The sequence below is a fragment of the Protomyctophum parallelum genome, assembly GCF_964188405.1.
Source record: "Protomyctophum parallelum genome assembly, chromosome: 4".
In the NCBI taxonomy this organism is placed as follows: Eukaryota; Metazoa; Chordata; class Actinopteri; order Myctophiformes; family Myctophidae; genus Protomyctophum; species Protomyctophum parallelum.
Window position 1 is genome coordinate 10,028,952 of NC_139700.1, and position 12,058 is coordinate 10,041,009.

General features: G+C 41.5%; 1 protein-coding gene across 1 annotated transcript in view; it reads left to right on the forward strand.

Annotated features, from left to right (window-relative positions):
• The window catches only part of tmtc3 (transmembrane O-mannosyltransferase targeting cadherins 3), a 62,597-nt gene that overhangs the window by 30,358 nt on the left and 20,181 nt on the right, over positions 1-12,058 (forward strand). Inside the window, exons 8-9 of the mRNA XM_083764182.1 lie at positions 7,561-7,709; positions 8,265-8,385. Of these exons, the coding sequence (XP_083620308.1) occupies positions 7,561-7,709; positions 8,265-8,385 (270 nt within the window). The remainder of the gene's footprint in view (positions 1-7,560; positions 7,710-8,264; positions 8,386-12,058) is intronic.

Consider the following 12,058-nt stretch of genomic DNA (forward strand, 5'->3'; position numbering starts at 1 on the left):
TAAACCAGACTAATATCGCACGGACCGCAGGATATTAGTCTGGGGAGGCTCAGCTTGGATTTCATTTCCAGGGGGGGGCGGGTTGAAACATTTTATCTTTGACGCAATTGGTCAGAGCTACTGTCAGTCAAAGGTCTCAAGCATTGAAAGTCACTGTACCAAAGCCCGCCCATATTGCATACCGTGTCACGATTGGCCGCCCCATTTCTCTGGTGTAGGAAATGGGCGTACAATTGAGCCTCTCCAGACCGGCAGGCAATTTATTTTTGCCAACGGCTGATTCGGTCTGGTTTATTAACCAGGCTACTCCAGGATGCCCTTATTGGTCTCAGATTGATGTTGAACATCAGCAAAACAGAATTTATGCTGTTCTCCAGAGTAAAAAAAACCCTCCTATAATGACATTCCCATATCTTCTATGAATGGAGCTGATATACTGTAGAAAGAGTCACAGAGTATAAATATCTTGGTATTTGGATTGATGAGAGACTTACTTTTAAACACCATGTAGAGGTCCTTGCTCGTAAATTGCGACAGAAATTTGGCTTTTTGTATAGAAATCGTGATCAATCACATGATTTACGGTATTTAGTTAATCATGCGATTAATCACAAAGTATTTTTGAATCGGCCTTGCCGATTATACTGTGTATAATAATACTGTATGTTGTTTTGTGTGTGCGCGTGCGTGTTGTATAACAGGCCCTTGACTTTCTTAACAGGGAGGTCAGGTCATTAAACCCTTCTTGCACTAGTGCTCCGAGGCCTGCCTTTTGAGAAAAATCAACACAGAAAGTAATTCTAATGTTGACCTTGTTGTCAGAGAACCTAGGGATCAGCCTACTAAGTTATAGTTAGTTGCCTGGGCCCTACAGTACTTAAAGAGATGCATAGAGATGACTGAGATCACACATTCTTTCCTGCTCCTACGTCTTTTTTTCCCTCTTCCAGGCAACATTCTAGTTTACATTAGCAGTGATGTAAATTGTCCCTACCTGTATACCCCCAATACAAATTAACCGCAACAATGAAAATACATCATAAATATACTGAAACCAGATATACCGGTAATCATTAAGGAAGGTTTATGCAGGTACTACAGTATGTGTACTGTGTAAACTGTTCATTTCCATTTCCAGCCATTCAGTTGCAAAAACAAATAAATAATAATAATAATAACCTGGGGACCCCCCCCCCCTCTGTCATTGTATTTGACCAACAAAATAAATCATCCATTATTGCGTGTGAGATCTTACTGAGATTGATTAAGGTTTACCACCTACGTACTAGACCTCGTTTCTTCTCAGAGGGGTGTTCTTTAACAAGTCCCTGCAGGGTTGTTCACTCCCTAATGTGGTATTCTGCCATTCTTTTGTTGCATGGTTGCATGGCAAGCTTATACGGCTTGATAAAATTGTTTATTGTAGCTAAATCACTGGTGAAGTGTTTTTGAAGCTTACTCAATCATTTTGGTTGACTGTAATAAACCACAGATGTTTGAACACAAACAATCCTGTGTCGCCCTGGGGTGAAGACTAATCATTTCGCGTAAAAGCAGCTGCTAATAAACCTAGGCCTACTGTATGCCCGTCATAACGTGTTCTATGTTTTTTTTCCCTCTCTTTTGAATATTCCAATATTCATTATTAAAATATTGCAGTAGCGGTCAGTCATGCACATTCCTAGTTATTACCAAAAAAAAGTTCACGTTTGGTCAAAATAACATATTCATGCTGTGTAAGTGTTGAAACGATATTAAATGTTTCTATAATATGTTTTAACAACTGCATGGAACGCCGGTATCCCCAGTATGTCGACAGCTATGCTGCGTCATGAGAACCAGGAAAAAAAACCACACCCTTTCCTTTAAGTATTTTATGTAGACTTTGCCTAATCTTTATACACACTTTTTCAAAAGAAGAATTATCGTCATGCAACTTCATGCCAGTTCTTGTACCCACCTTTTATTCTGCATTACTTATAAATGGCACACTGACAAAACAAACTTTAAAGGCTACAAAGGGAGGGGTTGTGACCTAGTTGGCTCTAGTTTGAGGGTGGTACCGTGGTACTGGAACTGTGATGTTCTTTAGAAAAGCACACCGAGGAGCTCTTTGTGGATTGTTTAATAGACTACTTACGAGTTCATTGGAACAATACAAATGAACTGGACTGACAACTCTTGAGGCCCTCTTCTACAGGATGGGACAGAGCGAGCTAGGGCTGTTCTTCCTGAGGAGTCACAGGCGCAGGCTAACATTTCACTTTATGCTGGTTGCTGGCGCGAGCATGGAAATGGTCACGCCCCCCTACTACTATAGTAGGGGATGATAAAGTATTGTTTTGGACCGTGGCGGACGGGCACCGTCTGAAGCGAGCAACGAGAGACACCACCGAGCGCCATGTCGAGCGTTGCGGAGTTCCCTTAGCCGACTCAGCCCTGTTGGAGTTGTGACCCGAGAATAGTAAATAATGTTCTGGCGAGAGCTGCCACTCAAACTGGCTACTGTTCAATCACAGCGCGTCCTTAAGCAGGCTGTTGCAGATGTTCTGCCAGTCTAGAGTAGCCAATTAACCTCCTCTTTGCAGTGTGTAACATCAACACCAGGGATTTACCACCGCAGGATGCTAATGGAGATGAGGAGCATTTAAACTGGGCAGCCTGGAGGTGGCTGCAGAGGGGGGAGGATGAGGCAGGATGCTAATGGAGATGAGGAGCATTTAAACTGGGCAGCCTGGAGGTGGCTGCAGAGGGGGGAGGATGAGGCAGGATGCTAATGGAGATGAGGAGCATTTAAACTGGGCAGCCTGGAGGTGGCTGCAGAGGGGGGAGGATGAGGCAGGATGCTAATGGGGATGAGGAGCATTTAAACTGGGCAGCCTGGAGGTGGCTGCAGAGGGGGGAGGATGAGGCAGGATGCTAATGGGGATGAGGAGCATTTAAACTGGGCAGCCTGGAGGTGGCTGCACCGGGGGGAGGATGAGGCAGGATGCTAATGGAGATGAGGAGCGTCTCAGACCCAGAATCACTCATCATTCCTGACACACCAAAGGACTTAAAACAGTGGCGCTTTAACTTGAATAAAGTACCCTGATTTTATATCCGCCCTCTCCTCCACGTTTAACTTTTTTGTAGTACTCGGACCACCCCTCTTTCTTGTTCTGTTTGTCCCTTTGATCCTTGAAGCACCGACCGTACCTTCTTAACTTTTGTACCTCCACTGAGCATTTCTTTTTTTGGACTCAAACATTACTTTAAGTAGCCATCATTTTCGGAAAATTCTTTAGTTTTTCCTCTACATTGTAGAAGCAATAATGAACAATAGGGTTAGATGAAGGTATATTCATAAGAGCAGTATATAGAGCAGTATATTCACTGGTGATACATTTATATTTGTTGATAGAATACAAACTGTACAGTACATATATTAACACATTCAGACTAAGTGGATGTCTAGTGGCGGACTCCAAGTCAATGTATTTGTTTTCTATTACAATTTATTATTATTATTACTATTATTATTATTATCATCATCCTCCAGGCACTCTCAGTGAATGTTGGGCCCCATTCGATTGTGAGAACTTACACGTACAGTATGTGTGTGTGTACAAAGTATGACATACTCTCTTGGCTTTCCCAGAGAATCCTCTCGCAGAGATAACGTGAGATAACTTACACGTACAGTATGTTTTGGCCTATTTGTGTGTGTGTGTGTGTGTGTGTGTAAACAGTATGACATACACCCCCTCTCTTGGCTTTCCCAGAGAATCCTCTCACACCTGTCAGCACAAAATCAAGTCTCTGTAGGGTAGGTTATTATGTTATCTATATATTATCCCTCGTTTCCTGCTGGAACGAGATCCGTGCTATCAACTTGCACAGCTTTTAAAAATCAGGGATCATTATTTATCGTTGGCTACGTGCTGGAAACTGGGAAGTGGGGGCTGTTGGCAGGCCGCTTTAGCAGAACCTGCCTCACCTGCGGCAGCGGCTCCACCGTAGGGCCGCCGCTATTCTGTGAGTTACGGTAGTATTGAGGAGGTCATAGAAATGTTGAAATATTGCAATATCCCACTAGATCTATAAAATAATTACAGGCGCCAGTGATATGCCGTATAAAGTATCCACCAGGATTCTTCTGGTAGAAGAAATACAACTATATCATGAGAAGAATGCAAGCAGCGGCGAGAGCAAGTAGCAAAGCATCTGCACCATAAAGAAATCTGGAAGCAGAACTAAATTAGTTTCCCATGAGTTTTTTTTTTATGGTCTACTATAAAGACGGCTACCTTTTTCATGTATGTAGGCCAGGCCTGCACATCCTTTTCATGCAGTGAGCGTGTGAAGTTTGTGAACCTGTAAATCTGAACTGTTGCTTAATGGCCCATTGTCTTGTTGAAGTGGTTCTCAGGCCTATAAAACCCAAAGAACACACACAAAAAAGGTTTAAAACGTAACGGAATGTCAGTAGGCATTCTTTGCTCTGCACCAGATCTTCCGTACAGTATCGCCCGAGATATGACTTTGGGCGTGGAATAATTAATGAAAACTGATCTGTAACTGATCTGTTTCATATACTGTATGAAGTGTATTTTGTCATTAACGTCAATATAATTGATTCCACTGGGATTGTATTAGCTTATGAAGCTAAAACTGAATGCTTTTATCTACCTCTTATCCATTATATACTGCATATAATAACACACACAATCTTTTCTTTCACACTTCCACACAAAGTTAACTTCTGTCAATGGGCAGCCTTGAACATCTTGAGCAACAGCGACATCACATCACTACCTCACTGCTTTGGACGTGAGCTATAAAGCCGGTTCTTTGGCTTTATTGTCTTTCCATTGGAGATGGAACTATCCAATACAGATTCCATCCAAGAGTGGGATTTCTTTTTTTATAATGAATATTTTCTTCTTCTGTACACCAATTACCACAATTGCTTATAACCCATAACTTAATAACTCAAATGCTTTGAAGAGTTTAATTATTTATTTTAACATATTGGTTACATATGATGTGGCTTATCAGTTACTTAGGAATACTTTCATATAAAGCCTAGTACTGGTTTATTCAAACTGTGGCTGTATTGTATTGTTTGTTACATGTCAGACTCTGTGACACTTGTTGGCCAGGGTATGCACTCTAGGGCCCTCATTTATCAATCGAGTGTAAAATCTGCCACAGATTCGAGTGCAGGTTTCGTAGTACACCCACGTCGCCACGGCATTTATAAAGTGATCGCAAACAGCTGATCCTTCCTTAATTTTGTTCTCACGTTAATAAATGTCACGGCTGAATTTGATCTGGCACGCCCTAAGAAATCAAGCCTCGCCCTCGTTTTTGCGACATGAACAACGGCAATACGTTTCCTGAAACCATGGTTACATGAAAAAATAGGTTTCTCCCGTGCCTTGCTGCTCGCCTCACCCCCCTCTCTCATACACACGCACAGCACGCACACGCAACTTGCAAGCCCAACTAACTGGTGTGTTGTTAAACAAATAAAGAACGAACACCTGCATGAATTAAATAAAGCGTGCATGCGGGGGGGTGAGGCGGGCAGCAAGGGAAGCGAAGCGAGAGGAGAAACAGTCAACTAAATAAAGTTGTAGGCCTACCCTGTGACAGGGTAGGCCTACAACTTTATTTAATTCATGCAGGGTCCCTGTCTGTTTCCCTCTCACCTCGCTTGCCTTGCTGTCATGCACGCACGCACCTACATGACACATTAAATAAAGCTGTCTGTTTCTCCTCTCGCTTCGCTTCCCCCTCACCCCCCGCACGCACGCACATATCGCTATTTGCAACTTTAACTGTGTGTTGTTAGTTGTATATTAAATTATTAAAGTATTTTTCATTTAATATACAACAAGATATATTAGTGAACGAAAACCTGAACCTGTGAACCATAATTAAATAACAAATAGGCACACACACGCTGCTGTTTTGCAGGTGCTCCTCCTGTCCTGTCTGTCTGTCTGTCTCTCTCTATCACAGTGGTCCGTCCGTGACCAACTGACCATGCACGTTCCGACGTTCGCCAGTCTATTTAGATTACCTCGCAGTCGTTAGTCACTGTTATATGAATGTGCAGCCAAAACCATAGCCTCATGTGGCTGGTGCATGGGCTGGCTGGGTAATATACCTATATCTCCGATGCAGTTCCCACTTGCGCTGGGAGCCTGGCACGGTACATTTGGCATTCGAGCGACGCGTCGGGTTTATTATATTGCACATACCGTAAGAAAGACATCGGCCTTCATGCTGTAGATTAGGCTACAGTAGGCTTGGCTATACCTGCACGTTGGGACTCTCCGCAGCTGAGCTGCAGCAGCTGCTGCACTATACTCTCCAACGTCCCGTCATGGAAATATTTCAGCACAGACAGCCCAAATCCTCGCATGTATGCGCTCATGCAAAACACTGTTTAAATGGCTTAAGCATCTCTTGCAACATTGTTTTTAATTGCGCGATTTTATCTCCTACTAATTTCATATGACACATGTATTCCTTAACATTTTTATTTATTTATTTTTTACATGTAGCCCATATACATTATACATACCTTTTATATAAACATTTTAGGAGTGAATACATATATGTTTTGATGCCTGTGACAGCCTCTCAGCAGTTCAGACAAGGCTGCTCCGCTTGTGTAAAACAGAAAAACAGCGTACGCCAGCTCGCGACCAGACGTGACTATTTGTCCTACTCAAGTTCAATTTCAAGCTTTGCCGGAAATGTTAAATGCCGAAAATGTCGGTAATTTCGGCGTGCGCCCATATTTTGGCGTACGCACGGTTGATAAATGAGGGCCTAGGAGTGCAATCTTTCTAATGCAGTGGTTTTGAACCAGTGGTTTCAACCAGTGGTTTTCAACCAGATTCGGCACAAACAAGGGACTAAATTATCTTCGCTCCTATGCCACCAAAATGTGGAACCAACAGTCATTAAGACATGCAAATCCCTTGACTCCTTCAAAACCGCTCTCAAAGGGCACCTACGGACGGCTGCAATTAGAAACTGGCCCCCGTAAAAATCTGAATCCCCCCACAAATGTACTGTAATTCTGCAAACTGTTAATACATATTTCAATCAATCAATGGTCATTGAGGGGGTTCCAGGGGGTCCCCAGCTATATGATGGAGAGTTGGTAACCAAATGGACGGACCCTTATAGATCTTTAACTCTTGAGAACGTAAAATGAAACCAAATGGATCCGTAATAATGTTACGCTCTCAAGAGTTAAATTAAAGAGTTAAATTCCACCAGGCCGAAGGCCTCCGTCCGTGTGTCCGTCTGTCTGTTACCAGCTAATCTCCGGCACCATTAACCCGGTCAATGCCAAATTTTGCACACACACTCACCAATGATGAACCTCTTTCCCAAATTTTCCAGAACGGCCTGTCCAAAGTGGTCCTGCTCCATTTTAAACATCTGCATCAGATTTTACAAAAACTCAATTAGAGAGAGAGAGAGATATTTTGGGCCGTGATATGAAAACTGTTTAAAAACCACTGTTCTAATGTCATAATGTCTCTTTTTCAGGCCCTGTCTTTGATTGTCCTGCCTTTTATTCCTGCGTGCAACCTCTTCTTCCCCGTGGGCTTCGTCGTGGCAGAGAGGGTCCTTTATGTGCCGAGCATGGGCTTCTGTGTGCTCGTGGCACACGGATTCAGGATCGTCTCCCATAAAGGGTGAGTGAGTGCATGACCTAAACCAGAGGTTCTCAACGTTTTTGACTGGGTGGCGACCCCTGGAATTGCTTTGGCCTTTGTCAAGGAATTTGGGTTGTTAAACATAGAAACACCTCAAGGCAGTAGATTTCATGGACACCTTGTCTCACGGTCTCTTTAGGGTGGCGGTCCACATGTCAATGCCTGTCAATCTCAAAGACACCTCATATTTTGACTTCATAGATTTGTTATTCAATTTTTTTATTTATTATTATTTAATTATTATTCATTAAATAAAAACAACATTTTTATTTGGTAAGAAGTGCAAATGGGTATCTGGTAAGTTGAGCCTATATGGATAGTTGGTTGGTTGGTTTAACTGACTTTACTGACTGTCGGAGAAAGCGAATCTGGTATTGATGGTGCAGAAAATTTGCATTGAAACCATTTAAAATATATTTTTTTACAGATCATGTATGTATTTTAAGTCACAAATGAATGAATGAAATGGTTATTCTGATGCGTGGAAAGGCACATTATTTTTTATTATAAACATTTACACTTTTCCTTTTGTAGACACCTGAAAAAGATCTCGTGGTTAATGATTGGAGTGCTTCTGACAACCCATGCCATGAAAACCTTCAACAGGAACTGGGATTGGGAATCCGAGTACACACTGTTCACTTCAGCCCTGAAGGTGAGTTCAAAACCATCTCCTCTGCATCGCAAAACCTTTAACCACAAGAACAATATCACCAAATCACACAAATAGTCTATTTATAAAATAGAAAGTATTATTATTACTATAAAAAGTATTGAAACTTGAACATGTCGTGAAGCTACAAACCTAATTAATTATGTTTAGGGCAAAAAGCTTTACAAGTGCAGTTACAAACAATACACTATCGGACAATTTGTGAATTGTAGTTCCTCTAATGTAGTCTACATGAACACATGCAAATGTAATCTACAGTACGTAGGCAAAACATCTAGGGCAGTCCGCACACGCATCATAGAACACATGAGTGCCATCAGACGCAAGGACATTAAATCTCCTGTCGCCAGACACTTCATGGAAGCCGGTCACTCCGTAGCAGATCTGTCTTACACAGTCATTGATCAAATTAAGAAATCTAGAAGAGACACTAAATCCTCCAAACTGAATCTAGATGGATTTTTTATTTAAAGTCTGTCAATCCAGGTGGCTTGAATGAAGATCTCTCCCTCCAGTTCTACCTATAAGGAAAAAGTTATATTCTAAAAGTGATTGTATAAGTCTGTCAACATGACGTGATGTATGCAATATTCTTGTTTCCTAGGGCTGCACAATATATCGTTATCGTATCGGTATCGAGGTATGAACATGCACAATATCAGTATCGCAAAAAGGCAACGGTATCGCGATATAGATATATCGTCGACATATCGATATATCGTCCACTTCTAAAGCCAGCCCTCTGTTTTAGCCTGTGCCCCTCGGAAAATAAACCATCACTCCGTTTGTCCCTCTGTCCTGTTGTAGCCTGGCTCCAGCCCTGAATCGCTAGCCACGCCCATTAAGAAAATATGTTGCTGCACGATATATCGTATCGTATCGATATCGAGATATCTGCCATATATATCGTGATATATATTATATCGTATCGATATCGAGATATCTGCCATATATATCGTGATATGAATTTTTGTCCATATCGTGCAGCCCTATTTCCTATATAACTGTGATTTTGTGTATCCTTTCTGTAATGTCCACGCCCACAATCTGGTGATGTCATCAATTAGTAATTCTCAGCACCTGAGCTGTATTGTTTTGGAGCTCTTTAAGATTAAGTTCTTTGTCTGTGAAAATCATATAGTCTTAGGACCGAAACGTTTGCTTTTTAATTGCACCATGACCATGAGTATTACTTCTTTTTCTATACGGTGAGCGAGTCTTTTCTTGTCAAAGTTTTCCTTATGTTTTTGAGACCACCGCTACTGTAGTCAAGTTTGAAAAAAAGGACGAAGAAAGGCGCAGTTTTCTCAGTGCTTTAGGGCAAAAAGCTAAACATTACCAGCTCATCTACAACAGCTATTCGAACCCAGTTCAGAAAGTGGGGATAGTAGGAGGAAATTTGACTTTAAACATAAGTTTGCACAGACCACTCAAAGACTGATGTGTCCTTCGATAAAATCTGAATGTGGAATTATCTGGATGACAATTTAAAGGGTTGTACAAATATTTGCCAATTTAAAAGAAATTACAAATATCTAATATTTAGGCAATATGAAGATGACGAATAAAGTGCCTGTACAGTGCCATATAATACCAAGCAGTAAAATACCACAATGCCAATTTAAAATAAATTACAAAAATCTAATATTTAGGCAATATGAAGATGACGAATAAAGTGCCTTTACAGTGCCATATTATACCAAGCAGTAAAATACCACAATGCCAATGGTCAATGATGCCAAAAGAGTAAGAGAACAAAACAAGCCTTGGCTTGAGTAAAGGGCCTTGCAGTGATATAAACAAGATGCGTTGGGCTTATTTATAAATCTATTGAGCTTTTGACTGGATACATGCAACCTTTAGAGATGTTTCTCAGTAGCTAAGAAGCATGAATCATGTTTTTAAGCTCATTTACTTGAGATCAAAACAAAGTTCAGAGTCAAATAAAACAGCCAAGGGTTTTTCAGCCGATCCTACGTTAGCAGTGGTTTGGCCCGGACGGTAAGTTCCACCGTCTGGGCACCTATAGGCTGCCAAGCCAGCAGGACGGCGTGCCGCAGGTTCGACTCGGGAGTCGAACCCGACGTCCTTTGCCACTGTCACTCCCCATCTCTCGCCACCCCTTTCCTGTCTAATTACAGAAAACATTTTTGTTTTGTAGCATTCTGATGACAACCACCTAACTCTTAATGTTAAGAAGACACAGGAGATGGTATTTGACCCCAAGAGTATTGGTGACCACAGGCCTGTGGTCATCCATGACTCGACCATCTCACAGGTCTCCTCATATAAATACCTGGGGATCTGTATTGACAACTCAATGACTTGGAATACACATGTTGACAGTCTCTGTAGTAAACTACAGCAAAGACTGCACTTCCTTCGGCGTCTCAGGGTTCATGGTGTTGACCAAAGATTTATGTTAGTGTTCTATCGAGCAGTCTTGGAAAGCCTGGTCAGGTTTGGCATCACAGTTTGGTTCGGTAATCTCTCAGTGCAACTGAGGTCCAAATTGTTCAGATTGGTGCAGACTGCAGGGAAGATCATAGGGGTAAGACAACTCCCCTCTCTTCAGTCTATTTATGAGCAGGCTACATTAAAACAGGCTCAAAAAATTGTCAGTGATGTTACCTATGTTCTATATGGCGAGTTTGTACTTCTGCCCTCTGGGAGAAGATACAAAGAACCAAAGTGGAAGTACATTAGATTTAAAAAATCGTTTGTATCAGCATCAACTAAGATGCTGAACGAGGCTCTGAAACAGCGGTAACTACGTGAGGCCTGATTATCCACATCATGTGTGCAATTGTGTAATGTTGTGTCTTCCTCTGTAATGTATGTTTGTTGTCATTGATGTTTTATGTGTGGCTGTAGCTGGGGTGAAAGCCCAAGACAAATTTCCCTTGTGGACAATAAAGTTTACCTTGACCTTGACCTTGATTCTAGTAACTTAAAGGAGAATTCCATGCTAGAATGCTTTCTTATCTTTCTTACCTTTCTTTGTAGTTGTTACGTCCCCACCAAAGAGTTTTTTTGTGCAAAAACTCCTTATTGGCTATTTTCCCTACCATAAGCGCTCAATGAATTGCATTGCATTGAATGGGAATTGAATGGGGCTATGGGGTGTTATGCTAATTCGCTTATTTCCATCGAAATAAGTAGTAAAGTGTGCCGCTTGGGATATTATTTACATTATGAAGAGAGGATATATACAAAGAAATTATAATTTTGAGTGATGGAAATAAGCGAATTAGCACAACACCCCATAGCCCCATTCAATTCAATGCAATTCATTTAGGGCTTATTGTAGGGGAAATAGCCAATAAGGAGCTTTTGCACAAAATAACAACTGGACCTCTTTGGTGGGGACGTAACAACTACAAAGAAAGGTAAGAAAGCCTTTTAGTATGGAATTCTCCTTTAAGATATAAGCCTACACAGGAAAATTAATACTATTTTGTATCACTTACTTTCCGTAGCGCAATGTCCAAGCACATCCAACAGCGCTTGAGCACGCCTATAGTATGATGTGCACCCGTAATGGACTGTGTGCATGGCGAAGGCTATAGAGGGTATGCGCGTGACATCATCGTACAGAAAAGTCCTGTTTCATTGCATTAAACCAACATTGCAGCTGTACGAAAAGCTTGAATTA